Source organism: Bos indicus, chromosome 25 (assembly GCF_029378745.1).
Source record: "Bos indicus isolate NIAB-ARS_2022 breed Sahiwal x Tharparkar chromosome 25, NIAB-ARS_B.indTharparkar_mat_pri_1.0, whole genome shotgun sequence".
NCBI classification, from domain to species: Eukaryota; Metazoa; Chordata; class Mammalia; order Artiodactyla; family Bovidae; genus Bos; species Bos indicus.
Genome location: NC_091784.1, coordinates 2,624,846 through 2,651,992, shown reverse-complemented (window position 1 = coordinate 2,651,992; position 27,147 = coordinate 2,624,846). Strand labels below are relative to the sequence as shown.

General features: G+C 61.2%; 1 protein-coding gene across 18 annotated transcripts in view; it reads right to left on the bottom strand.

Annotated features, from left to right (window-relative positions):
• Positions 1-27,140, bottom strand: part of TSC2 (TSC complex subunit 2) — a 30,911-nt gene extending 3,771 nt beyond the window's left edge. Inside the window, exons 1-32 of one of the 18 annotated variants that reach the window (XM_019987326.2) lie at positions 27,020-27,140; positions 26,322-26,488; positions 24,917-25,003; positions 23,029-23,139; positions 22,239-22,383; positions 21,295-21,412; positions 20,876-20,924; positions 20,331-20,456; positions 19,935-20,008; positions 18,798-18,924; positions 17,920-18,063; positions 16,999-17,136; positions 16,371-16,474; positions 15,915-15,996; positions 14,731-14,886; positions 14,162-14,278; positions 11,760-11,882; positions 11,005-11,111; positions 10,672-10,822; positions 9,856-9,978; positions 9,264-9,398; positions 7,874-8,063; positions 7,010-7,103; positions 6,706-6,808; positions 6,407-6,501; positions 5,196-5,324; positions 3,642-3,806; positions 3,347-3,499; positions 3,114-3,226; positions 2,465-2,680; positions 1,805-2,008; positions 1,145-1,213 (exon numbers count right to left, since the gene is read on the bottom strand). In XM_019987326.2, the coding sequence (XP_019842885.2) occupies positions 1,145-1,213; positions 1,805-2,008; positions 2,465-2,680; positions 3,114-3,226; positions 3,347-3,499; positions 3,642-3,806; positions 5,196-5,324; positions 6,407-6,501; positions 6,706-6,808; positions 7,010-7,103; positions 7,874-8,063; positions 9,264-9,398; positions 9,856-9,978; positions 10,672-10,822; positions 11,005-11,111; positions 11,760-11,882; positions 14,162-14,278; positions 14,731-14,886; positions 15,915-15,996; positions 16,371-16,474; positions 16,999-17,136; positions 17,920-18,063; positions 18,798-18,924; positions 19,935-20,008; positions 20,331-20,456; positions 20,876-20,924; positions 21,295-21,412; positions 22,239-22,383; positions 23,029-23,139; positions 24,917-25,003; positions 26,322-26,459 (3,886 nt within the window). In that variant the 5' untranslated portion in view covers positions 26,460-26,488; positions 27,020-27,140. Of the gene's footprint in view, positions 1-1,144; positions 1,214-1,804; positions 2,009-2,464; positions 2,681-3,113; positions 3,227-3,346; positions 3,500-3,641; positions 3,807-5,195; positions 5,325-6,406; positions 6,502-6,705; positions 6,809-7,009; positions 7,104-7,873; positions 8,064-9,263; positions 9,399-9,855; positions 9,979-10,671; positions 10,823-11,004; positions 11,112-11,759; positions 11,883-14,161; positions 14,279-14,730; positions 14,887-15,914; positions 15,997-16,370; positions 16,475-16,998; positions 17,137-17,919; positions 18,064-18,797; positions 18,925-19,934; positions 20,009-20,330; positions 20,457-20,875; positions 20,925-21,294; positions 21,413-22,238; positions 22,384-23,028; positions 23,140-24,492; positions 24,512-24,916; positions 25,004-26,321; positions 26,970-27,019 lie in introns of those variants that run through there. The other 17 variants (XM_019987321.2, XM_019987322.2, XM_070779445.1 and 14 more) reach the window with 17 other exon arrangements.
• Between the last annotated feature and the right edge of the window lie 7 nt (positions 27,141-27,147).

Here is a 27,147-nt window from a genome sequence, read left to right as displayed (position 1 = left end):
GGCCTCTGGGCACCGGGTTTCCCCATGAGAGGGCACAGCGGCTCCCCAGCAGGGCCTGGCCCAAGGCTCTCCTCCCCGGGGCTCTGAGCCACCCCCTCCCATCGAGCCGGCTGGAGAGGGACATTGAGTGCCCTGACACAGGGGTCTGTCTCTTCATGGACTCCCAGGGGTCAAGATGGGGGGCACCTGGCCCCTTGGAGTGCCCACCTGAGCATTCCAGCATCCACAGAAGCTGCCCCAGTAGCTCCCCCGGGGAGCTCCCCCGGCAAGGCAGGTGGGCAAGGGCAGACAGGACCCCTGTGCAGAAGCCCCTGCCTGAGTCAGGCCCCGGCCCAGAGGAGGGGCCTCGACCAGCCCTCAGGAGCCGGGAGAATTCTGAGCTCCTCCCTGCCAGGCCCAAGGGAGAGACCAGTGAGGGACCCCATGTGCACACGGGCTCTGAAGTGTCCTGAAGGGTGGAGGCTCGCCTGCTGAGTCCATACCGACCCAGAGCCGGGCAGCTAAGGAGGGAGCATGACCCCAAAGCCAGGTTTCCTGTGCCAGCACTAGGGCGAGGGGCTGAGGAGAAGCGACTGAGTCAGCGCAGCCCCGCACTGCGCAGTGCGTCAGCCGCCTCGAGAAGCCCTGCCGTGCCCGCCCCGAGCCAGTCCTACCCATGTGGGGGACTGGGGCAGCTGGAGCACCTGGCCAGCCACACCCTCCGGCCAGGGCCTGGGAGCAACGGGCTGGAAGCCAGCCTGCGGGGCCCTCGGGCAGCCCGTGTGTACGGCAGACACACCCAATTTGTGGGCTCACAAGGCCCGTCAGCACCAGAGCCAGGGCAGTGCAGCTCTGTCCTCTGCCGGTCTCTGGGGTGCAGTCATCCAGGTCACCCCCTCAAGCTGAAGACAGGGCTGGGAGAGCCCGACAGGCTTGGGAACAGAACTCAGGCACAGAGGGCACAAGGCAGTGGGGGTTCCCGCTGACAAAGCACAGGCATCCTGCACCGACGTCCTCGTGCGAGTCGGGGATGGCTCCCTGAGGCGACGAGAGGCTCAGATGGGGTCAGGGAGGGGTGAGCGGAGGAGGGACGATGACACAGCATCTACAAGGCAGAGCGGCGCTCTGCAGCAAACACCGCTTTCCTTAAAGAGCGTACGAATACCTGCCCAGGAAATGCTCCTGTGCAGCTTTCCTTGGCACCTGGACTGGCACAGGGAGGAGAAAGAGGCCACTGCAAGGGAAACCGTGAGCGGCCCGTCAGCAGGAGGAAGGCCACGCACAGCCGAGCAGAGAGGACAGGCACCGCCGGTCCTGCAAGGACCCGAGCCTGGAGAGAGAGAGGGGCGGCCAGCAGCCGGCGCACACGCCAGCGCTCCCAGCTGCTCAGGTGCACGCCGGGGACAGGAGCGCGCCTCTCTTCACGAGCGGTCACCCGGCCGCAGGGAAGCAGGGAGGAGGGCGGCGCAGGCGCAGACGGGCGCAGGCGAGCTTGGCACGTCCACACCCACACCCCAGCAGCAGCGCGGCCGTCTCCAGGACCCTGAGCGCCGGGTACCCGAGAAGGGTGCAGAGCAAGGCCTGTGTCCACCCCACGAGCAGGGCCAGCTGAGGAGGCCTCGAGCCACCGATTCACGGCACATCTCCAAAGGAGGGTCCCCCAGGAGCAGGCCCCGCTCTCAAGCACCAGGTCTGCAGACCAGTGTGCCCCACGTGCAGCCGGCCTCCTCAGCGCCCAAGGCTGGCAGAGCCAAGACGGCCCAGGACCCCACGCGGCCATCCGCCCTCAGACGGGGCACACAGGCGGGTGGGGGCCAGCGCTCACCTGTGTTGGAGCGTGGGGGCGGGGATGGCTTGGCTGAGCCGGCCGCCGGCACCGACAGCGACTTGTACAGGGCTGTGTCGCGGCGCTCCTTGAAGCGCTCGGCGGCCATGAGGGCATTGGACAGCTCCTGCAGCGGCATGCTGTTGATGTCCGAGGAGAAGGGGCTGAGCGGGTTCTCCAGGCTCATCAGCCAGCTGGTGTTCCCTGTGGGGCGGGCTCAGGGCTCAGCATAGCACCCCCAGCAGCCCTGCCCTCCGCCCGCCCTGGGCAGCCCCGGCTGCACCCTGCTCTGCTCTGACCAGGGTCCGTACAACAAAGGACGACTAAGACACAGAGGGATGACCTTGTAAGGAGCCAGCAAGAAGACAGCCACAGGAGAAACAAGCCCTGTCCACAATCCTGACGCTCGGCTCCCGGGCTCGCGGGCCAGGAGGCAGGAGATCTTGTGGTTATAGCCGCCCGGCCGGCAGGGCTTTGCTGTGGCAGCCTGAGCAGACCAGCTGCCGCCCAGCCCTCACGTCCACCCCTGGGGACTCAGCTCAAGGTGATCTCCCGACTGGCCGCCACCAGCTCCGTAGCGTCCGGAGCGTTTGCGTCACTGTGCACACCACGTGCTGACAGCAGCCCAGGCCGGCCGAGCACGGGCCCACCCCTGGGTACCTGTGGGCCTGCGGACCAGGATCTCTGCCCAGCCCTGGGTCAGCAGGGGCATGTAAGCGGCCAGGTTTGTCTTCTCCTTCTGTGCTGGGAGCGGGCTGCCAGCTGAGGCCTTCTCGGGCTGGCTGGCTGGAGCGGTCTGGGAGCCCGGGGACGTGGGGCTGCTGGGGAAGTAGCAGGCTGGAGCGTCCAAGGCACCCACTCGAAGGCCATGGCCCCCTGAGGAGGAGAGGGGAGGGCTGGCTACCACCACCGCTTGGCCCAACAGGCCTGGCTGCTCCAGCGGGGGCCCAGGCTGCCAAACTCCGAGCCGGGGCCAAGGCAGCACAGCCCTCCCCAGGCACGGCCCTCAGACAGTGTCGAGTTGGCTTGGTAGACCCAGGGCAGCAGGCAGGGGCCCAGAACCTGCGGCTCAGACCATGGCTCATTTAAATGACAGCAGAGAAAGCCCCAGGGGTGGGCTGGGCTGATGGCTCACAGCTGCGCAGAAGCAGCGCCCCCTCCTCGCCTGGTGGGGAGGGCTTGCAGACAGCACAAGTTCCTCAGAGCCCGGGCCAGGTCTGAACAGACTGCCCTGCCCCGCAGCTCCCGGGCCTTTCTTGGCCTTGCAAAGGCCCTGGGGGGGGGGAGGCGGGGCAGGGCGGGGGCTCACCGGACATGGAGCGGACCCGGTCCCGGGCTCCGTGGTACACCTGCTGCCCAGCTTGGGACTCCAGCTTGGCGGGTGCCTCCTTTGTCTGTCTCACATGCATGCTGGGGTCAGAGCTGAGGACAGAGGGTCCCCAGAGTGTGACTGAGGTAGTTCATGGGCTCAGGTGATCTGACACTCTCATGCAGGTGTGGGCTCAGGATAGAGACCACAGAGAGGCAGAAAGCAGTGGTCACCTCAACTCCGGGCCACCCTGCAGCTCTCCAGAGTCCAGGCCTAGCAGTGACCGGGTCCCGGTCCCCACGCTTGTCGTCACGGTGACAAGCTTGTTCCCAACCAGCCAGGTTTTGGTCCTGCCACCAGCCAGGAGGAACTCTCCCACGGGGGACCTGAAAGCACAGAGTCAGTCAACACCTCACTGGGTGGGAGCCCTGGACGGACAAGGCGCCCCCATATCACTCCTGCGGCTGCTCAGACTGGATGCAGTCACAGAAGAGCACAGCCCTGCCCTGTCCCGGAGCCGACTCGCACCTCTTGGGGACCGCCGTGAAGTTGGAGAACACATATCTGGCCATCATGTCCAGACACGTCTCTGTGAGCTCCAGGTGGAGGTTTTTCAAGTTGTCGTCGGCCTGGGCCATCGAGTTCTCGTCTGCAGACCCCAAGCTGGCGCTCGTGAGAGAGGTCTGGATCCTGCTGGAAGAGGATCCATGGCAAGGTCAGGTGCCGGCAGGGGCCTAGCCGTCTACCACCGGGGCCAAAGCTCAAGGCATGCAGGTGCGGAGAGGGCCGCGCTCAGAAAGACCCCGCAGGGCACATGGCCCATAGAACCACAGCTTGGCAAAGAGTGGACACACCGCCCTGGGGGGCGGGCAGACAGGGGCTCATGGAGAGACCCAGGCCGGCTCGTCAGAGCAGAGTCCTCGGAGACGGGGAGAGAGGCTGGCCCCTCACCGAAGCACAGGAGAATTAGGTGACCCCTTTGTGGCAGAACAGTGGAGTCATGCAGAGACGTGGAGACCACAGGACACAGACAGATTGCATTCTGCCCCCGGGCCCTCCCATGGAGGACGGGCAGGGTCTGGGTCCTGTGTAAGGCACTGCATTCACCCCCACACTTGGCCGCCGAACCCCGCCCCGTGACCAGGAGGAGGGGTGTGTGCAGGTCTCACTCCAATACAAATTTCACGCCCCCGTGGCTGAGTTTTGCTTATGGTAAGTAAGTTATTGAAAACAGCTGAGAGGGGAGCCTCCCTGACGACTACCCAGCCCCGATTCCCATCCAGGTCAAACCCCACTCAGGGAAGCCAGGCTCAGGCTGGGGCCTGAGCCAGGCATCAGTGAGGGGCTGGGTCCCTGAGCTGTGGGATGCTGAGGCCTAAGGGGCCTTCCACGTGAGAAGACGGTGTAGCCTGGCCCATGGGCATGAAGCGGTGAACCCCACCCCTCAAGAGCTCCAAGACACAGCAGGGGAAGTGACGAGGCCGCACCCCTGGGGAGGTCAGGCCTTCCATGCCCAGCCCCTTGCAGGCTGGCCCCTGGCCCACTGTCCTACACAGAAGCCCCCGTTCCCTCTCACCTGCCACAGAAAGCAGACCTTTCCCAGAGGAAAAACTCAAGAAGAAAGCCCACTCAAGAGAACGTGAGAGAAAAGCCAAACCCTGGAGAGTGTGTCCTCAGGTGACCGGCATGGGTGTGGCTTTAGTTTGCAAAAGCCCCCTGACCTCCGGGACAGGCCTGTGGGCACTGCCACTGGACACCAGCTGCCTCACAAGGGTCACCCCGCTTCGGGCCCCCAGGCCGGCCTCTGAGGATGCCGTGCAGCTAGCCCACGCTAGTCCGAGGCCGGGCGACAGAATGCAACCTTTCCAGCCCTCTCCACCAGGCTTCCCACCGCAGAGCCCCGGCCACATGGCCCAAGGGCTGCCAGGCGGGCTCTCCTCAACTCTGGCTGGGGAGGGCATGGGCAGGTGACGAGGTCATGCAAGCAGCCCCATGCACAACCACCCGGGTGCTCCCGCCTGGCAGCGCCACTCACGGGCCCAGCTCCAGGGTCCGAGCCCCCCGCCCGACAGAGCCCACTACCTGCGGACCACATGTTCAGACACACTGATGCTGCGGCACCGGAAGGCATCGGCTGCAGAGCTCTCCTTGAGTTCTTTCACGGGTGGAGAGTTATTCAAGCCTTGTTTGGGGGGTCTGGCTATCCTCAAACTACCAGGTGAGGAAGGAAGGCCCAAGCCCCAGAGAGCCCAGCTCCCGGCAGGGAGGACAAGCCATTGGAGGGATGAGGAGGAAAGGTCACAGGCCACAGGGTCAGGATGGAGAGCCCGCGGGTGAGATGAACAAAAAACCATGCCAGAGGCCAGTTAGCAGGGGGAGAAACAGAAAACAAAAACGCATGAAAATACATCGTGTAAACATGACGGCAAAAAAGTAAGGTTTCACGCATGATACTAAAACAAAGAACATTGGTGCAAATTAAACATGTGTGGATCGCACCGCACGGCAGATTCCAGGCTGTGCTGACCAGGTGTCCCGCCCCCCTGCTCGGGACCAGCTGCTGGGGCCCTGAGGGGCACAGCTCCAGAAAAGGCCAGTTCTAACTCCAGGCCCAGCCCCAGCCGTTGGGACCCTGAGAGAACAGCCTCTGACTCAGGTCACACTGACTTCTGGAAAATGCCGTATTCCCACCAGGGAGAGCCAGGAAAGCTGGACGGGAAGGGGGGCGGGACGGGGGGCAGCCGTTCAAATGGAATGCAAAACAAGAACACGAGGCCTAGCACGGCTCTTCTCAGATTTGGCGAAAGCAGCTGAGGTGAAGAGCGTGTCCCCGGTTGGCAGTGGGCTGGGAGAGAGCTTGGGGGAGCAGGCCACGGCGGTCTGAGGCTGGGCGTCTGTGGCCCTGGGCCCCCATGCAGGCCGAGTGTGGGCTTCTCAGGAGTCAACCTGGGCTCATTCAGTGGAGTCAGCCCCAAATCCAGATGCCCTAGAACTAGCTGGCACCCCAACCTCCAGCTCGGAGAGTCTGTGCTCGCCCACCATCCAGGCAGGACCAGCCAGGATCCAGCATGCAGGCTCAGCTACACTGAGGCCCCAGAGGGCGCAGGCCTCTCTAGCCTTCTAAGGCCGCCTGCCTCCTGAGCCCAGGACACCTGGCGCTCAGCACGGCTACAGGGGGCTCGCCCTCAGCCACAGCCCGTCTCCATTCCCTGGCCTGGGGCAGCCAGGCAGCCCCAGCCTCCTCATGACGCGGCCCTGCCGGCAGGCCTGCCCCGCCCACACAGGCCCCACACCTCTTGGGCCTCTCGTTGAGACTGGTGCTCCGCGCTCGGAAGCTGTCCTTCTCGGGGGTGTCATCGAAAGACAGGAGGACGTTGGAGCGCAGACCCTGGCAGAGAGGAGCGGAGCTGAGCCACATGCCAGGAGGTACCCACAGGCTTTCTCCCGCTGCCCCTGAGCCACCCAGGCACCCTGGGGTGAGCCACAGGCCCAGGACATGGGCAGCCACGAGTTGTGCCCCAGAGGTGCCCGCCTCCTCTCCCACTGGTCACCCTGCTCCAGCCGTAGACGGCCAACAGCCTCACCGGCTCACCTTGGTGATGTAAGGAACAAAGTCCTTCCGGAAGGGCAGGCGGCACCTGATGAACCACATGGCTATGACGTGATGGGCCAGGCACACGATGTACTGATTGAACCTGCCGAGAAGAAACGGAGGTGCTGGGCCCGGGGAGGGATCCAGGGAAACGTGCCAGGAGGGAGGGCAGCAGGTCAGAGGCGCCAAGACCAAGCAGGCCTTCTCTGCCCAGAGGCCTGGCCTCCGGTGAGCAGAGGCCTCCAGCTGGCCTGGGCCACACCGAGGAGGAGGAGGCCTGCAGGGACGTATGGCCAGCACTTACTTGGAGGGGTTGGTATACGGCAGGGAGATGGCAAACACACTGGCATACTGCTCTGCTGCGAAGTTCCTGTAGAGGTGAGGCAGTCTGGCCAGAGCTGCAACAAGGAGAGCCAGTGAGGGGCCCGACGGCTGGGCACACGTGCCCACGGCCATGACAGGGCTGGGAACCAGCGTCCTGTGCTGTGTGTCTAAAGCCAGCCTTGCTACTCTGACCCGAGGGCAGCAAAGGAGCGAAGGCGGCAGCCGCCCGAGCGTGACCTTGGGCCTTGGCTCCCACGGCTGCAAACGACAGTGCCCTGGCTCCGTGCAGACTCGCTTCATGACCTGTGAGCTACACATGCTTTCCATCTTTACAAACCGTTGCAAACAGAATGAATACGCAGTCACGCTGGCCCCAGGTGGCCTTTTACAGAAGCAAAGCCCTGCCTGGTTCCTGTTGTCCACATGCCCAAGGCCTGCTGAGGGCCAGATACCCAGGGACACTGGGAAGGAAGGGGCGAGCCAGGCACCCCCAGCTCCTGGACACCCTAGCCTGAGAGGTGAGACGCCCTCCAAGCTGCGGCTGTGCTGAGGGGACAAAGGGAAGGCTGAGAGCTGGGCAAGCACAGGGCCCAGGGCCAGCCAACGGGCGGCTTCTGGCCACTGACCCTGAGAGGCCAGGAAGGAAAGCCCTCAAGCATGGTGGGTGGGGGGGTGCAAAGGCCCTGAAGCAGCAGAGGGGCCCATGGGGCACAGCACACCTACCTGCAGCAAGGGGAGGTGAGAGTCGGCAAAGGTTATTTCAGGCAAGGCGCAGCCCCAGACTCGAGAGCCCACCCCACTGACACCCATCCCAGCACACACGGGCGCAGCCACAGACACGTACTGGACAGGAACTCGAGGAGCGGGATGGCCATGCTGGCCGTGGCCGAGATGTGTGTGAGCTTCACAACCAGGACGGGCAGTGCCTTGAGGATGACGTCGGGCATCTCCACGCTGCACACGGCCAGGGCCACCACACACTGGCTGGCACAGCGGTAGATGAGGCCTTGCTCCAGGCAGTACACCATCTCCCGCTGTGGACAGCATGATGACTCGCACCAGGCCCACCACAGGCTGGCCCGCGCCCATGCCCCATCCAGAGAGCCCCTCTGGGGAGCCAGGGCCCGGTCTCTCCGCCTCCACCCCAGAGGGGAAAGCCAAGGGCCTTATCCCAGGTCTCAGGACCCCCAAGCGGCAGCACCACCAGCAGCTGAGCCCCCCAAGCCCAGTGGACAGCGAGGCCTCCCTGACACTTCCCCACGTGCCCCCAGCCCACTCCAGAGCCAGGACACGCTGGGCTCAACTCCCTGGCTCTCGAATCCCCAGCTGTCTGACACAGCGAGGCGGCTGGCCCACATCCACCCTGGCCAAGTCCCCGGGAGACAAGTGCTGGCTCAGGCCACAGCCTCGGGGCAAACCACCTGGGCCCTGGGTGCTTCTGAGACCTCCTGCAGCCAGCGCCCCCACCCGCAGTAACACTCTGGGCCTCATGCGTCCTTGGGGAACCTTCAGCCCAGTGTGGCCAGCTACCCCAGGAGTGCAGCCATGAAAACCAGGCTGGGCCACACAGGAGGAGCTGAGGCTCACGTTCCCCAGGAGTGCGAGTGTGCAGTGAGCCCCAAGCAGCGCTGACCAGGAGCGTGGGCTCAGGGCCCACACAGTCCTCGTTCAGCGGCTCGCCTTGCCCTGACCATCCAAACACTTCTGCTCCCTACTCAATAAGGGCAGGGTGACAAAGACAAGTGTTGGGAGCTTAAAGCATGAGATAATGGCTCCTTGCAGGCCTTGTACCCAGCAGTGTGGACCTGAGGAGACAGGCTTTACCATGCGTGCTTGTTGCTCTTGATGACAGACGTGGAAGCAGAGAAGTGGGGGCCCTTGGCCTGGCCACCCTGCCTCTCCACACACGCCCAGGTTAGTCAAGAGGCTGAGCACCTACCCTAAAGCTGGAGCAAGGGCAAGCCAGGCAATGCTCCTTAAAAAGAAAACGGGGCTGCGTTGGGAGGCCACATTGGAGCACTGCATAAGCCCACACCCGGAGAGAACTCGGGAGCACCAGGGAGTCCAAACATCCGTGGTTCTAGGCTGCGTCAGTCCATGCCTGCAGTGGCCCCAGAGGGAAACAAAGCCAGCTACCCTCGCCCTGGCCCAGCACCAGGTTATAAGGAAGACACTGGGCCACTCTGGCTGAGGTCAGCATCCTGGAGACCAACTGTCCCTCTCCTGCCCGGTACCTGTCTAGTTTTGTCCAAGTAGTTATGGTAAGAGATCAGGGCTGTCAGCACGGGAACCACAGCGAGATGCAGGTCGGTTCTGGAGAAGCCTTCTGGAGTGCCTCGGAGCCGCTCCAGGGTCTTGGGACCTGAAAGCTAATAGCCACAGCCCAGATATGAAGCTCTGTCGGCAGAGAGGTCAGGCCAGGTGGCCGGGGACCCAGGCAGGCCCCTGAGAATGGAAGCCCAGCGGGAGGATGGGCCAAAGGCCTGGGACCCTCCTACTGCCCTTTCTAACCAGCAGTCTGCTTTCTCAGAGCAGCAGGAGGACACCTGTGGACCCGCTAGGGAGATAGGAGACAGGATGCCCGTATCACAGAGCTCCTTGCAGGAGAGGGGAGGAGTCAGGACCCCGTCCGGGCCTGCGAGCTCAGCCCTTCACTGAGGCCCCTGATCCCCCACCGGCGAGCAGGGATGGGACTATGGGGTCCTGGAGGCCCCTCCTGCGCTCCAGCCAGGGATGAGTCTGAGGCAAACTTGTCTGTGCTACATGTGGCCCCGCCCACCTCCCAGGCTCAGTGGGCCAGGAGGAGGGCCAAAGTGGAAGGCGCACCATGGAGCAGAGGGCGGCGGACAGCTGGTCGACACTGCATGGGGAGGTGAAGATGAGGACCTTATAGCGCAGCGACTCGGGCAGTTTGCTGAGCACCAGCTTCAGCACCTTCCAGTCGGTCTCCTGCAGCAACGGGAGACAGGTCTCAGGGCTGAGCTCCATCTGGGCGGCAACAGGGCTTGGACCTGCTCTCCTGCATGACCTGGTCCTCTGTCCCTGCAGCTCGCACTTGGAGGGTCAGTCCTGGACCGTGGCCACTGCCTCCAGACGCCAGGTGGGCGGGAGGCCCAGCTACACCTCCAGGGCAGGCAACTTACCCACCCCACCACCAGGCCGGCTCCCTCCTGCTGCTGCAATCTCCCGCTTTCCAAGACTGCCCTCACCCGCCCCCTCACACCCCACGACACAAAATGCCCCCAGCCCTCAGCACCGCCGGCTAGTCAGAGCCTCCCTGGAGGCACGCCCCACTAGTCAGAGCCCCCTGGAGGCACGCCCCACTAGTCAGAGCCCCCCTGGAGGCACGCCCCACTAGTCAGAGCCCCCTGGAGGCACGCCCCACCCCACAATCCAGCTGCTTGTCCACACCCTTCACTCTTGTACCACCACCACTCCCAGAGGCAGAAGGTCTCCTGGGCTCCACACCAGCTTCCAGCTTCTACTCACTGCCCATGGCAGGCGCTCAGCACCCCACTATGGAACCACTGAGGGCCCTCAGACGTGAGCACCCCCCACAGTCACCACAGGGAAGGGGCTGAGTGCCCGGGGCACCCAGAAAGCTCGGTCTGACCCAGTGCCACTGGGAGCCCAGCCCCTTACCTGCTTCAGACACTGCAGCAGAACACGGAAGAGCAGGGAGTAGGGCAGGGACCCAAGGCGCACGGCAGGGCCCGCAGGCGCAGGGCCAGGGGGCCCGGCGGGCGGGGACAGGGGGCCCCCGGCCTTCTTCTCGGAGCTCCTCTCTGTCTCCCTGTGGGAGCGAGCAGGAGATGCGCTGAGGCCAGAGCTCCCTCTCCAGCAGGCTAAGGATGGACACAGGCCCCGAGCTGCAACCGGGGCTGCCCACCAAGCCCTATGGAGCTGTCCCCTGCCCCAGGGCCGCCCCAGGGTGAGAGCAGCCAGCCGCCACCCCGCCCCGGGCCCTGGACGTACAGGCAGTCACAGACGCAGTAGGGGCTGAACCTCACAAGCCCGTCTTTGCTGGGCAGGCCCAGGCGGTGCAGTGAGTCGGCCCGCAGCTGCAGCAGGAAGTCGAAGGCCTGCGGAGAGCGGGCGGCGCGGTCCGACAGAGCAGGACACGGCCGCCCAGCCACGCAGGCTCTCAGCAGGGGTGGCCACCCCAACGGCAAACCCGCCCCAATGTCACAGCACCCGTGGCCTCCCCACGGTGCTGGTGATCCCCACAAGAGCTGGGCAACATCGGTCTCTCACCCGGGGCAGTGGGGCAGGGAGCAGATGCCTGGCACCTGGCCAGGCAACAACACATGGCCTGCGGTACTGACAGCAGAGCTCTGCTCAGGACACCCTCGCCCCCAAACACAGAGAGACATCCCCTCAGGCAGACGCTCCATGAGGGACAGGGCTTCCATCCCAACGACCTCTGCTCACGCTGCCACCAGCTCCCCAGGCGGAAGCTCAAGCCAGGGTGCCCTGCCCTGCCCTCCACCGCCAGGCTCTGGGGCACCAGGACCCCCTGGAAGTCAGGGCAATTCCCGCTCTCCACCCCCATCTCAGAACCCCATGTGACTGAGAGGCACACAGACCACAGGGCAAGGAAGCAGCAGCCTCGGCTGGTGCAGAGGAGGGACCGTCTGCTGCAGACCCCCTGGGGCCCCGCCACCCCTCCAGCCAGCGGTCACTGTGTTCGCCGAGCCGGCTGCAGCTGCTGGGCGCCCCAGGGCACACACCTGCAGACGGATGCTGCTGGCGATGGGCAGGGTGTAGCTGTGCTTGTAGTGGAGCTGAATGTGGCTGACCAGCGTCTCGTACACGCGTGTGGCATGGCTGGCAGGCAGGGCATACAGCTTAGTCTGCAGAGAGAATGCCGGTCACGGCGAGGGCAGGAGGCTGAGATGCAACCGGGGAGCCAGCACCGTGGTGTCCGGGGGAGTAGCCCAGCAGGCACTGAGGTAACTGGCCACATCTACCGCCCTTTAAAACGGACAAACCCTGCGAGCCACCAATGCCCCTCCGGGATTTCCTTCCACAGGTACTGCCTCTCATGCCCCCCTTGGTGAAGGCGAAACACCAGAGACAGTCACGTGTCTGTGTTGTCAGAGGGAATCAGATAAGAAATCGGCGAAACTGCCTGACGGCACAGCCACGTGCGGGAGGACCCACGTGCGCTGACAGCACCTTCTCAACACCATGAGGCAAAGCGGGAGAAACTGGGGGTGGGGGGTCACCCCACACGGCAGGAGGTATGTGTGCCCCGTAGGAGCCCATGAAGGGGGCTGTCCCCTCGCAATGGGGCAGTCATCCCCGCCCCCTCCACAAGGTCAAGGAAATCTCCCTGAAAGGTGAGGCCTGGGGGGTTGGGCAGGCAGATGGCGCTCAGGGCTGCCAGCAGCCTGGTTTGGGGGAAGGGGTCAGGGGTTACGGGGTGGGGCTGCAGTCCCCTCTGTGGTACTCTAAGCCTTGGAGGAGACTTAAAACATGTATCACTGTACACACACACACACACACACACACACACACACACGCTTGACAGCCCCAGGTCTCCAGGCTGGATTTCCAAATGAGAGCAAGACCGTCTCTCCCTCCTTCCCGCAGTAGGGTTCTGGTCCATCCAGACCACAGGGCTCTCCACGACCCCTCAAGTCAGGACACAGGGAGCATGAGGCTCCTGCCGACAAGACGCCCAGGAAGTGCCGTTCAGTATTTGTATCAAATATATTTTAATTTTAAACTTCCACGCCAGATAATAAAATTCCACCACGTGTAAACTTTACAGGAACTGTTCTACCATCAACGTTTTACAAAGTAGTTGATGAACCAACTAACTCAAACATTTCATTTTACACAATACAGATCCTGGCAAGTGACCTTAAGTAGCACCACACTGCTTTGCCGGTCAGCGATGCACGGGTGGCGGCCAGCAGAAGCGTCTATCACTACCCTGCTGGGGTGTGAAGGGACGGCCACGGTACCAGCTACCCCAGGGATGCCTGCAACACACGAGGACAGCCACTACCCTGGAGAGCGGGCAAGAGCCGCTGAGGACGTGTGCAAGTGGGCTAATGGACGGGGGACCTGTACCCAGAGAATGTGAAGACCTTGACAACTCAAGAAAGACCACCCAGCTTAACAATGGGCAAAGGGCCTGAACAGACATTTCCCCAAAGAAGACACACACACAACCAACCAGCATGTGGAAAGGTGCTCAGTGTCATTAGTCACTAAGAAAATGCACCTCAAAACCACAATGAGACTTCACTTCCTACCCATGAGAACGGTGACAATCAAAAACAAACAGAAAATCAGGAGTGTGCATGAGGGTGTGGCAAAGACGGAGCCCTCATCCACTGCTGCTCTGAACGTAAATGGGAGCCGACCCTAAAGAAAACAGCCTGGCAGCTTCTCAGACGACTGACTGCCCAGAGTTACTGGCTGACTCAGCAAGTCCACTCCTAGGAGAAATGAAACATGCATCCACACAAAAACTCATATGAGTGTTCACTGTAGCCAAAAGTGGAAATGACCCAAGCGACCACCAACTGATGAACAGATACCCACACAACGACCGTTACTCAGCAAGACAAAGGACAAAGTACTGACACACGCCCTAACACGGGAGAAACGTGAGAGACATTATGCTCAGTGAAACACGCCAGACAGAACAGGTCGCATGTTGTGTGACTCTGTGTCTATGCGATGCCCAGAGTAAGCAAATTCACGGAGAAAGAAAGCGTGTCAGGGACCGCTAAGGGCTGGGGTGCTGAGGGGAGAATGAGGAGGGCCCGCTGATGGGTGTGGAGCTGTTTTGGGGTGACTGTAACGACAGCTGCACAACTCTATGAACATAACAAAAACCACTGAACCACACACTCTAATGGATGAGCTGTACGGTACATGCATTACCTCTTGATAAAGCTCCTTTAAAGAAAGCCACACAACCGCGGGGCCAGACAGACGGCAGCCCTCCCCGTCTCCCTGGCCGCGGGGACAGCTGAGGCAGTTCTGCACTGACTCGGGGCCTCGTCCACCCCGCCGTGAGGACTCTGACCTGGCCCCACGGCACCGAGGAGGCAGGACCACCCCCGGGAGTGCACAGGTCCCCAGGGAGCAGCACCCTCGAGGCAGAGCCCACCTGAAGGATGACCAGGAGCCCCAGGACCGCAGTCTTCACATCCTCCAAGGAGGCCGAGTACGCGGCCACATCCCTCTCCTCCAGCTCGGGGGGCGGAGAGAGGGAACGGGCGATCACCTGCAGAGAGAAGACCTCCGCTAAACCCCAGCTCTGGGCTCCCTCAGGCAACAACCATCACCTCCGAAGTTCTCAACCAGCGACTACTTTCTCCTCTATTTCTCAGAAAGAAAGGCGCCATCCACCCCGCCAAGGCACAGATCAGAATCTGCAATGCATTTTAAAACTAAAACAAAATGGTGCTGGTTGTGCAGAAGAGCAATGGACCCAAGCCCGCCCCAGCCAGCCCTTCCTAAAGCCACAGAGACATGTCCCGGGACCCCAGGCAGCAGGGCAGCAGCAAGCGCAGCCAGGCCTCCCAACCCCAGGAGGGAACCGGTCTCGGGGAGACTCAGGCAGTCACTCTGCAAAGAACAGACAGCGGGTCTAGGGAACGCTGCTGCCTGCCGGGCTCCACCACTGAGTGGGGTCCCAATGGTTGCCTGAGCCCCCCAGGTTCGCGCGGCTCTCACCTTCTCAACAATGTCCAGCAGGCTGTTGAAGTGGTGGGTGTGGCAGCCTTCGGCCAGATCTACCAGCAGCTGAGTGGCCAGCTTCCGGACCTGGTGGTCTCTATCCTCAGGGATGTGGGAGAGCTGCGAGATGACCACTGAGTTGATAAGCTCCTCCTGCAGCAAGCACAGGAGCAGCCAGGTGATCCTCTGGCCATGGCCAAGACACACCAACACGTCATCCAAACTTGGGACAACCCATGGCAGCGGTGTGCAAGAGCCGGAGGGCCCCTACCAGGGCGCTGAGCACAGCCCCTCAGCTCAGGACAATGGCAGGTACACAGTGGCCCAGCGTGGGCAGAGCCCGCGGGTGCAGGCTCAGACGTGAACACGGCAGTGACCACGTCTCCGCTCCCTCAGTGTCACGATTCAGAAGGCCCCCACGCGGAGGGCCCTCTGCGTGTGCACTGATATCACAGAGCCCACTGTCATGGGGCTATAGGAGGCGCTAGAAGCAGGTACAAGGCACTACAGGAGCGCAGAATAAGACAAGGCGACCCCAACACAAGGGACCCGGGAGCCCAGAGGGCTTCCTGAAAGAGGCAGTGCTGAGCCAGACTCTGCAGAGTGAATTCCAGCAGAGATGCAGAGAAAGGGGAGGCTGAGAGGGCAGGCGGGGCCGACAGGTCCCAGGAGCAGCATGCGCTGCAGCGAGGCCACCGTGAGGAAGGTGCTGGAAGAAGGGACACACCCAGCGCCTGAGCACCTCTCCTGGAGAAGGCAGCCCGGCGGGCGGGGCTGTGGCTGTTCTGGAAAGAAGGGCAGGTTCTGACCCCAAACCTAGAGGATAGACCGGAAGGGAAGCAACAGAGAGAACCAGCAGAGAGGCAGACAGGGCCTGGCCCCACCCTGGCAGCTGGTGACCCACCCAGAGTCCAGAGGGCGAGCGTGATCACAAAATGAAAAGAAAACGTCCCCACACAAGTCCGTTTTCCTGAAGGCAGGGGCTGTGCCCTCCTGGCCTCTTAGCCACAGGCCTGGGAGTGACGAAGGGAGGGAGAGGTCAACGAGGAAACAAAGCCTGCCACTGAGGGGCCCCAGCAAGGGCCACAGGCTGCTTCTGAGGCCAGCAGTGCCCTGCACGGCCCGCGGAGGTCACCCCGCCCCTGCCGCCCCAGGGCTCCCGCGGCGGCCCCGACACGCACCTCGTAGAACTGCCTGTTGATGAGCAGCACGAAGGACAGGACGTCCAGCACCTTGATGCGCACGGCACTGCGTGACTCGTTCCTGGGGGCGGGGCACACTGCTGGGGCTGGGCAGCTGCACCGGCCGCCGCCTCCCCCTGCACCAGCCTCAAGTCCGAGGGTTTCCCTCTGGGCACCCCACACCCACCCGCCTCCGCGGCAGGCAAGACTGAGGCCAGATTCTTGCGACATGGACCCAGAGCAGCAACATGCAGACCCAGAACGGGCGAAAGGCAGAGCACCTGGCCCTCAGAGACAGCCTCTTTCAGACAACCACCCCGCAGGAAGAACAAGCACAGCAGCCTCAGGGGCCTGTCTGTCTGTCCTACTGGAAGACAAACCCTCTCCCGCGCAGTGAGAACCGTCACAGTCAAGATCCAGAGAGGAAGGCGCTAACTGTCCCGGTTGTGCGCCCACCTGAAAAACCTCTCCATCAGCAGCTGCAGGTTGTGGATCCAGCCGTCCTTCGCTGGATGGATGGACTGAGCCCTGTAGGTTATTAAGTTTAAAAGGGATGACTCCTGTTGAGAGAAGATAGACCTGGGGTTAAGGAGCCGCTCGGCCCTCCCCGAGATTTTCTCATAAACCCAACCCCATTTTGCTGGCCCGGGAGAACGGCCACTCCAGGACACAGGGAGGGAGCATATACGATAGAGGCTCTGCTGGCCTCAGTGAGGACTCACTGAAAACCCACATGAAAGTCTTGCATCAGGCTAGCCTCTCTGGTGCCAGGATGGCCTACGGCTTGGGGAGCAGACACACCAAGCGCAGAACTGCCAGGCGTCTCCCTCCACGCAGGTGAGCAGAGATGGAGTCGGGCTGTGCGGAGCGCCCAGCCCCGCACGCCTCCAGCCTACTGGAGACATCCGCAGGCCTCCAGCCTACTACAGACATCACTGCTGGGGCACAAACCCCAGGGAACAGGAGCCTGCCCGGGCCTTTACTTCAAACTCAAGGAGAACCTCCCCCAGACCCACACAGATCCCCCGCCAACCACCTGACCTAAACCCCAGCCCCACCGTGGTGAGGAAAGAGGTGGTCTTACAGGCCTCTGGTCCGCACACCTCTCCACGAGTTCAAAGTATCTCTCCTGGGAGCCGTGAAACTCGTTCTGGTCACACAGCTCCTCCACTGTGCTCAGCAGATCGTGCACGATGGCGCTCAGCTCTGGGCTGTCCAGGCTCTGCAACACGAGGACCCTGGCACTCAGGAAGGAGCCCAGCTCCCTGCCAGGACTCAGTATTGGAGTCCTCAGCTCAAGACAGCTGGGTCCAGACTCCAGCCCTCCAGCCGGGCGGGGGGCATGACTGCCCCATGCTGGATGTGCCAGGCCCTGTGACGCTCCTGCCAACTGGGAACGGCAGGTGCCACGGAGCGCTGGCGCTGCCTGCACAGTGGGCTGCCCCCAGGCTCTCGCACCTTCTGGGGGCCCCATGGTGTGGTCTTCCAGCCCATCTCTCCAAGATTAAGCACTGTCTGAACAGTCAGTACCCATCCCTGAGGGATGGGAGCCCGGGCCCTGCTGAGTTCTGTCCTTCCTCCCATGGGTCTGGCTGCCTGCCCAGTGGTCCAGGCCCGAGCCTGCGCTGCGTGTGGCCGCCTCTCCTCACAGCCCCTGCTCGAGCACATCCTCCTTCCTGCTACAGGCAATGCCTTACTCCAAACTTCCACCAAAGTGGCAGGCAGGAACTGTCTTCACGGTCCACTTGCGGCCGTGGAGGTGACCTGGCAGGTTACTCTGTCCATCCTGACTGACATGGCCCCCCACCCCCTGCTCACCTACAACACAGTCCTGCTCCAGCTGACGGAGCATGTTTGGGAAAAACAGCCATCTTCAGTGGACCACAAGCCGACAGCCCTGAAAACCATCAGGGGACACGGCACAGCGCACTCTGAGGGAGGGCCCTCCCGGCCAACCAGTCTACAGTCCTGGTCCTCTCCGTGCCAGCCTTCCTGCCCACCTCACCTGGAGCTGCTGGAGCAGGCGCTCGATGATGTTCAGCAGGATGTCCCAGGTCACGGCCTGGAGCTCCCTCCTGTACTTCTTGATGAGTCTGGTTATGGAGAGGACAATCTCGTAGGACACCACCTCATTCGGACAGGTCATGGCCTGGAACACAGGGCACGTGGCAGTCAGCTCCTGCTAGCTCTCGCAAAGGAAGCCCGGGCACGCAGCCCTCCCTCGGAACCTAGCCTGAGACCCTTGCTTCCACACGTATCACGGGCCACAGAAACAGCATCTCAGGAGCCCGGAAGTATGTGTTCTACGCTGGCTCCAAAGGGCCTGATGGAGCCAGACCGTTCACTTCAAATTCTGGGCCCCAACTCACTGGCCTCATGAAACGCAAGCCCTGCACAGAGAGCATGCCCTCCCCACCCAGGACGACCCTGATCAGGACACGGTGCAAGCCTGGACAAGACCCAGTGCCTCCATTCGTCTGGTAAGCTGAGAAGAGTGCGATCACCCCAGCCCACCAGGATGCCGTGACAACTATGTGAAAACACGAAGTGCTGCAGGTTTCACCAGGCACTGTGGAGACACGAGCTACCATCTCTGGCCTCATTCTAGAACGAGAGAGAAGCTGCCACTGGACCGAGGGAACTGTCAAAAGCAAGCATGCAGCTATCCCCAAGGGAATCTTGAGCAGTCCTGATGCTAATTGGCAGAAGATGAAATTCATAAATTGTAACATCTGCTTGCGAATGAACCCTTCAAAGGTCCCACATCTCATCCCTACATGCAAAGCCCCGTCCCTGCAGCAGACTCCAGTCTGATGGGCCCAGCCCAGCTAAGGGGAGCCCCGCCACGCTCGCCAGCTTACCATGGTGCAGAAACTAAGTTACCTCATAAAACGATGGCAACACAGATGTTGGGGAGTTCTTGAGAGAATAGAGCCGGTGGGCACCCCAGAGAGCCATGCCAACAAAGAACACGGCTCCTCTCAGCAGTGGTGCGTCCTCCATGTAGGCTCTGAAAGCATCCCGGGAAGACAGGATGTGAACTGAGGGCAGCCCGGCGTCTGCCAGGCTCCAGCAGCTTCTCCAGAGGTCCCTACGCTTCTGAGGTGGCAGCCGAGCACGGCAAGGGGCTGTGCAGGGGCCCGGGGCAGCACAACCACGTGGTCTGTTCTCACGTGTGCTCAACAGTCATCACGCTGACTGGCTGAGGAGCCACGCAAGCTGCCAGGACACAAAGGCCCTCAGCCTCGTGGTGCTGACAGCCTCGGAGACACAGGTGTGAAGCAAATCATCGCGTAAACTAACGCTGGGGACCCCCTCAGGTTACAGCTGAAGAGAAGCCGCGGGACAGGAGAGCAGACTGCTCGGGCCATCAGGGAATCCAGGCACAACACTGAGATGTCGAGGACACTCAGAGAAACTCAACCCAGGCAGAAGGACATTCCAGCAAGGCGAACAGTAGCGCAAGGCCCAGGGTGGGAGCAGAAAGGCAAGGTGGAGGAATGAGAGGCTCACAGGCTGAGTGCACTAGGAGCCACTGTGGCTTCGGGCAGAGAAGGACACTGTCAGATCTGTGTGGCTGCGTGTGGAGGACTGGACTTGGGAGGCCAAGAGTGGATGCAGGAAAGCAGTGAGCGGGTGAGAGCTGGGGGGGGGGGGGGGGGTGGGGGCCAGGGAGTGGACCGATGAGCCAGCTTGGGGCAGAAGTGACGGGCCCTGCGATGGTTCAGCTGCGGGAGGTGAGGCAGGCCTGGGGACGCGGCCCCGCTGGAGGAGGTCCACATGTGGAGGGAGGTCGGGAGCTCAGGCTGAATGTCCTGACTTCACCAGCAGGAGGAAGACAGGAGCAGAAGATGTGTGCCCCTGCTCAGGGCCCCCTTATGGAGCAGCCCTCCCACCAGCCCAGGAGGCTCCCGTCAGCCTGTGCTGGGCCAGAGCCCACACGGGGAGCCTCCCCTGGGGCCCCATGGCCGCCGAGCTGCCCGCACCCTCGCCCACAGGGCCCGGGCGGCCCGCACTCGCCTGTCTTCCATGATGCGGCACATGTGGTAGATGGCGCTGTGGCCCAGGTGGGTGCCCAGGAGGTTGCGCATCAGCTGGGAAGTAACACGCTGCCGTCGGACAGGCAGACACGAGCCCCAGGCCTCACACGGCCACGCCCTGCAGCCCTCCACGCCCAGCTGCTCTCCACCATCTCCTCCCAGACATGGGTACCCAAGTTTGCCCTCAAAATGCCACCAAACCCTGGCCTCCACTCAGCCACTGGGAAAGTGCACTGCCTTCCCTCAGCACACCACTGTCTGGGCGCTCCAGGAGTCAGAGGCCATTCACTGCACACCAGAGGGTCCTTGTCCTGTCCTCAGGCTGACTCATCACCTCCCCTGGGAAGCCCCTGTGGGACGGCAGGGGAGACCCTACCTTCCAGCAAGGTTCACAGAGCTCCTTGACGTTGATGGTGCGGCAGAGAGTGACGATGAATAGGGGGAGGCTCTCGGCTGGCAGACAGTTGTAGCAGACCACAGCATCCAGCACCTGCAGAGACACCTGGGGGGCGGAGAGAGGGTCAGGCCGGCCTGCCTCCTGCCTGCAGGGATGGGACATCTCCACCGGTTCCCACTGATGCCGCTTTGATCAGTGATGATTGCCCTCCCTCTGCCATAGTGGCCCTCCTGGGACCCTCAGAGTCAGTGTGCGTCTGGGAGGCCCTGCTCCATCCTGGTCACAGCGGGTCATTCCGTCATAAATCATGACCCCAGAACAGATATCACCCAACCGCCCTTCCTTAGAGGAGAATCCTGAGGCTCATAGAGGCCAAGCAGCATGCCTGAGGCCACCCAGCTGGTGAGCGGCAGCACAGGGCTTGACCCCAGGGCCCAGGGTCTCAGTTGCAACACCACCTGGCCTGCCCAGGAGGGTGGAAGGGACTGTCCCTGGGGGGAGGGGGCCTTAGGGGGGTTACTGACCTCTATGTCCACGGAGGACACGGTCTGGACACACAGCAGGCAGACCATGCTGGGGAAGAAGCACAAGACAGCTGAGAGGACACTGCCCTGAAGGTGGGTGGCTCCACTACTTCCTCAACAAAGTCAGTTAAAAAGGTGCTTGACCTCCCTCAGGGCTCCCACCACCCAACCACTGCTCGGGAGCGGGTGTGCAGCACCATGCCTCCGCCTGCAGGCTGCAGTGTTCTCAACACAGCAAGTAACGGTGAACCAGTCACCAGACATCACACACGTCACAAACAGCATGCGGAAAATGGCTCTGGCCATTCCCAATATCTCATTTAATGGTTTCAACAGCTTTATTCACCCTGCAGAGCTGAACTGCGGACATGAGACAGTGAGACTGTGATCAGGCCAATGTGACTGAAAGGCTTTCTTACTGGACCATGGATGCGATGTACTCATCAAGGTAACAGCTGTTGAATTTGACTAAGTTCACGAGCACCAGGAGGAATTCGGAGGACAGGCCAACGTCCATCCACTGCAGGACAAAGTCCGCTGCGGAGAAGAGAGCAACGTCCATACAACTCACTCCCTTCCCAGGAAATTGTGTCCCCCTCCCATTCACTGCTGGAAACCACATCAATGGTCCCCATGGAATGACAGGCAGGCCACCAGGGTGCTGATGGAGGCTGAGCTGGAGCCCCGGCAGGCCAGCGAGTCACAGGAGCTCACCAGCACGCAGGTGCATGCAGGGTCTGGGCTGGGGAAGGGACAGCCTTTGTGCATCTGATGCTCACAGCCCTGACCCCTGATGCTTGGGGTGCAAACGGGGGGTAAGAGTCTAGGAAGGCCTCCCCCATAAGAGACACAAGCAACACTCAGTTTCTAGCCACTCTTGGCAAGACCCAGCCTGAGGCCTGGGTTGACAGCATGCTCTCCAACAACAAAACTCAGACCAGGTGTCCCGGGGCCCTCCCGCCTGACTGAGTGACTTCATGTCTGACAGACTTCGTGTCTGACTGAACTGCCGCCCCGAGTCCTTGCGAGCCCCCATCTCCTCCCCCCCCGGCCCAAAAAAAAAAAAAAAACCTCAGACCACCTCCTGCCCGCCCAAAAGACATGTCCAGGCCCTAGTCCCCAGGGGTTCAGAGCCAGCAGGTCTGGAGCGAAGCCCAGAACTCTGCATTTTTAACAAGCTCCCCAGGAGCTCTGGGAAGCTGAAGAAGGCTGCACACAGGTAAGCAGAACTGGGTGCTTCAGCGCCCTCTTCAGGCCACCCTTGTGAACTGCAGCTCTCCCTCTGGACCCCGAGGCCTTGGGTATCCCAGATTAAATCTGATCACCAAGGCCAGAGAAACCTCACACCCAACCTGGCACCCACCCAGCTCTTCTTCCAAGTAGGTGATGTGTCTCCCATTGTCTGTGAGGGCCTTGAAAACTTCCAGTCTCTCGTGGAGGTCTTCATTAGAGGGGTAATCCTTGATGACCTTGAAGAAGAGGGCCCTGAGAACGCCCAGGCGGTCCCCCTGAAGATAAAACCATGGGGTCAACAGTCAGGATCCCCTGGCTTTCCCGGGCAGCTGTGATAAGTCCTAGAAGTGCTGCGGCCCCAAGACTCCCAGCCCTGGGGCCCTGTCTCCCTCCCCTAGGAAGCGGCTGTGAGGGACCAGCTGGGGAGGGGATCAGGCGCACTGGCCATCAGCTGACCTGTGTGTGGAGCACCTACTAGGCGCCCAGGTCTGGACACAGGGGCGGGCTCTCAGCAGGGGTCGATTCAGCCCCACCCTCGAGAGGTGCTCACGGAATGACAGCAACGGCCTAGCCAAGCTGAGGTGGGGGCTTCTCAGAGCAGGGGGCTGTGAAGGTGTGGAGGAAACCAGCCACGAGGAGAGGGAACCTCCCAGGCAGGAATGGCCTGGGTGTTCCAGCAGGGCTGGACCCGGGTAAGAAGGGTGGGGAGGTCAGTGGGACCAAGACAGCAACGGCGCACTCATGGCACTACACCCCAGAAAAAGGAGGGACAAGCACCCTCAACGGACAGGAGAGGTGGCGGTGGCGTGTGCGGGTCACAGAGATAGGAGAGGGTGACACCATGTGTCCACACGAGCGGTGCAGCTCCAGGGCCCTGGGCACCGGCCAACCTGTGCGGGGTGCCACCGGGCCACCCTTACCTGCCCCTGCACGATGGCCTTCAGCAGAGCCAGCACCGCATGCCGGGCCTCGGGTGGCCGCTCTGGCTGCAGCAGGTCCGAGACGGCCTTCCAGAGTGCTTCCACCGCGTGCTGCCCAGCAGAGAGGGGATGGCGATCGGCGTGCTGGCCCCTCAGCTCAGGGGTCAGTCTCAGGGGACAGTCTCATGGGCAAAAGACAGAGCAGAACAACGTGCTCTTCTGACTTAAATTCGCTTCTCTAAAGCCCTCATCTATACGTCACAGCCCACAGCGAGCATGAGCCTGACCAGGGGAACGGCTCCCAAGCTCCTTCAAACCCTAGCTGGTCCTTTAACCCTCACCAGGCCATAGGCTGAGGTCAGGGAGGAGGGCAGGTGGGCCAGGGGGGCTGTCCTGGCGGCCCCCGGAGATCAGCAGGGAGTTCCCAGAGCTTGCTCAGCCTCTCTGGGCAGTCACCAGAAGATGCTCAGAACCAGCAGTGGCAGAGCGATCCCCAGGCCTGTGGACTGACCCAGGAGCCCTGCGCTCTGGCTCCCCCTTGTGTGAACAAGCCAGCTTCGGGCTACTTAGCACCCTACCCCAACTCTGCCTCTGCCAAGTGCTCTGTGCAGGTTCTGGAATCTGCCTTCTAAGTCCACCCAGCCCACGAGGGAACTGAGCCCTTTCCCCAGAGCTCTTCGAATCAGCCTCTCACATCACTTTCCTTTCCCCACTTCAGCCAAGGTTCCCAGACCACTCACCCTTTCCTGCGCTCACTCGTCTTAAGTGGGGGGCTAAAATGTCTTTTAGATGCAGTCTGACCAACACTCTAACCGACTCCAGACACCCCAGAACCTCCCCTCCTCTCTCCCATTCCCTGTACTCCTCCCGATGCAACCTGAGCCCCCAGATTACCCAGGCCTCTGAGGCCAAGCCGCGCATTCACTAGATGGCACCCTGGCCATGGCTCCCCTTTCTGCACTCACACCAACAGCTCTGAGAACCCTGATGCCTGTCCTCACATTTATCCCTGGTGAAGTGCAGCCTGCACGTTTCAGATGATCTGCAGAGGACACAGGGGTCACTCTCCCCCAGGCAGATCTGAACCCATCAGGTATGAGACCCACATCTAGTCCTATGTCATTTGCGCAAAAGCGGGGTGGCAAGGTGAGGGCACAGCCCTTGAGGAACTCTAACGGCAGCACCCCCCTCTGTCCACAGGACGCGGGAAAGAGCCTGGAAGTGTCTATCAGAAATAAACATGCCTACATCTGTGAGGCTGCCTAATACCACCCAAACGTCTCTCTCCAAAAGACAGAGACTGGCATGCCTGGACTTGTTCTACATCAAGGTATACTCTCTACTGAACAAAACAGACATTCCTCTATTGTCCTTTCCTGCAAGTTTGTAATTTGAGAGGACAGTGAGTGTGCATTTCTGTAAGCCACCTCAAAACCTCTCCTGGATCTGCTAAAAGAGCCTCACCTCTTGCTCCGCATCTCCACACGTAACTGGCCTCTCAACGTTGTGCTCAGGACACTTCCAGAAGCTTCCCTATCACTAAGTGAAAGAAGTCTCTCAGTCGTGTCCAACTCTTTGCGACCCCATGGACTATACAGTCCATGGAATTCTCCAGGCCAGAATACTGGAGTGGGTAGCCTTTCCCTTCTCCAGCAGATCTTCCCAACCCAGAGATTGAACCCAGGTGTCCTGCATGGCAGGAGGATTTTTTACCAGCTGAGCCACCAGGGAAGCTCTCCCCATCACTAAGACAAGACTAAATTTCTCAAACGGTGTGCGACAGTTCCTTAGCGACGTCAGCTGTCAGCCCTGCTCCTAGAAAAAGCCAAATCAGGCTCTAGCACAGCTCACATGAATCTGTCCAGTCACCCACCCGAGACACACCTACCTCTTCGAATTTCTTCGTTCTGGCAACCTCACAGATCTGCCCTATCACCCGGATGCGATTATTGAGGCCACATTCAACACTCAGCTCCTGGAAAGAGAATGAAGGAAAGGGGGTCCTGGCTCAGGCACCAGGTCTCCTTACCTGTGAATCACAGGGCACTCTAAGAACTGCCCTGTCTTACCAACACTGGAAACCTACAGCAGACCTCTTGAAACCAGGAATCACCAGTTGACCACTCCTACCTTAAGGGAGCGAAAACTTTTTTTTTTCATAGCTACACTTTTTTTCACTTAAAAAAACTCACATATGAAACTCACCATCGTAATGACTTTAAAGTGTATAATTCAGCTTTTAGTATATTCAGAACGTGCAACCAGGTCCACTAATTCCAGAACATTTTCATCACTTCAAAAGGAAGCTTCACTCCCCAACCCCTCCTCACCCACCCCAAGCCCTGGCAAAGGCTAATCGACTCTGTCTCTATGGGTTTGCTTACTCTAGACACTGCATATATACGGAATCATATATTAATGTGAGCCTTTGTGATTGGCTTCTTTCGCTTAGAATGTTTTCAAAGTTCATCCATGCTTTTGCATGTTATCAGTGCTTCATTCCTTTTTTTTTTTTTTTGGCAAATAACAGTCTCTCCATCTTATGGATGTATCCATCATATTTTGCTGACACCTTCACCAACTGATGAGCATGTGGTTGTTTCTGGACTGCTGCTAAGTTGCTTCAGTCGTGTCCGACTCTGTGCGACCCCATAGATGGCAGCCCACCAAGCTCCCCCGTCCCTGGGATTCTCCAGGCAAGAACACTGGAGTGGGTTGCCATTTCCTTCTGCAATGCATGAAAGTGAAAAGTGAAAGTGAAGTCGCTCAGTCGTGTCTGACTCTCAGCGACCCCGTGGACCGCAGCCCACCAGGCTCCTCCGTCCATGGGATTTTCTAGGCAAGAGTACTGGAGTCGGGTGGGGGTGCCATTCATTGCCTTCTCCATGTTTCTGGACAGGAAACTTTAAAAGCACAAAAATTCAACATTATTTATGGGCAAAGCACTGAGTAGGCATGTGCTGGGAGATTCCAACACACGCAAAAGGGTGAAGACTTACTTCTCCCAAGAACTCTCAAATTATCAGTTACACCTGGGCATAATCCTAACCACCTGAGGAGACCGTGGTGTTCTGGTCACATCTAGTGAAATAGATTTTCTTAACATCAACATCTGAATACTAACTCCAGTGTGCTGGACCAAGTCCCCAAGATCCTGACTTCCTGAATCTCCTGAGGAAAACCATCACCACCACGGTGCTGGGGAAAGCAGCCCCACAGAACGGGGTGACAGGTCAAACTCAGCCTTCCCTGCACCTCCCATTCAGTAGAGAAGACCCAGGCAGCTCACTCACTCTCAGGATTTCCGCGGTGATGATAAACTCAGTCTGTTTGCCCTCTGCAGACCTGGGATTTGGCCGTGGAGTCCCCAGTCCCAAAAGAATCTTGAACTTCTCCTTCAAGCCTGAATCTTTGCTTGCTGGCTTAGCCATGCTGGGCAAGGACGCACCAGAGGACTCCTCTGTGCCGAGAATCAGGCAGAGACCTCAGGGACGGCTCTGCCCGCCCGCGAACCCTAGGTTCCCGGTGGGCACGACCTTTCTTCCTCCCACAGCCCCGGGGAGACCTCAACCACAGCCAGGCGGTCCCGGCCAGAAATAAACCCGTGAAGGGCCCGGCCGTCCACCCGCGCCTCCTGACTCAGTGCGTGCGGTGAGGGAGGGGCCCCGGGGGCGGCCGCCGCGGGGTCCAGGGAGCCCCGACGTCTGCCGTCTCTCTTCGCCCCGTGTCGGGGAGGACTGTCGGGGGGACGCCAGGAGCAGGAACCACCCCCCCGCACCCGCCTTGGACTTAAAGCCAAGGAATGCTTGGGGCTCCAGGGTCAGCCTGAGGTGGGCGCGCCCGACGGCCGGGCGCGACACCGCGGGGTCCGCCCCCGCCGCCTCAGCGCGGAGCAGGCCAGGAGGGGCAAGCGTCCCCCGCAGCCCAGTCGGGGCTGGCCACCCTGCGGGCCGAGCCGGCGCCAGCGGCCCGGACGCCGCGAGCCACTCACCACTCGCCCCGCCCGCCGCGCGTAGGGCTGTCCCGGGGCGGAGAACCCAGCACACCCCCGGCCCCAGGCCACCGCCGGAAGCGCGACCCGAACTTCCGGCCGTGGGAGGGCGCCGAGGGCCGCCGCAG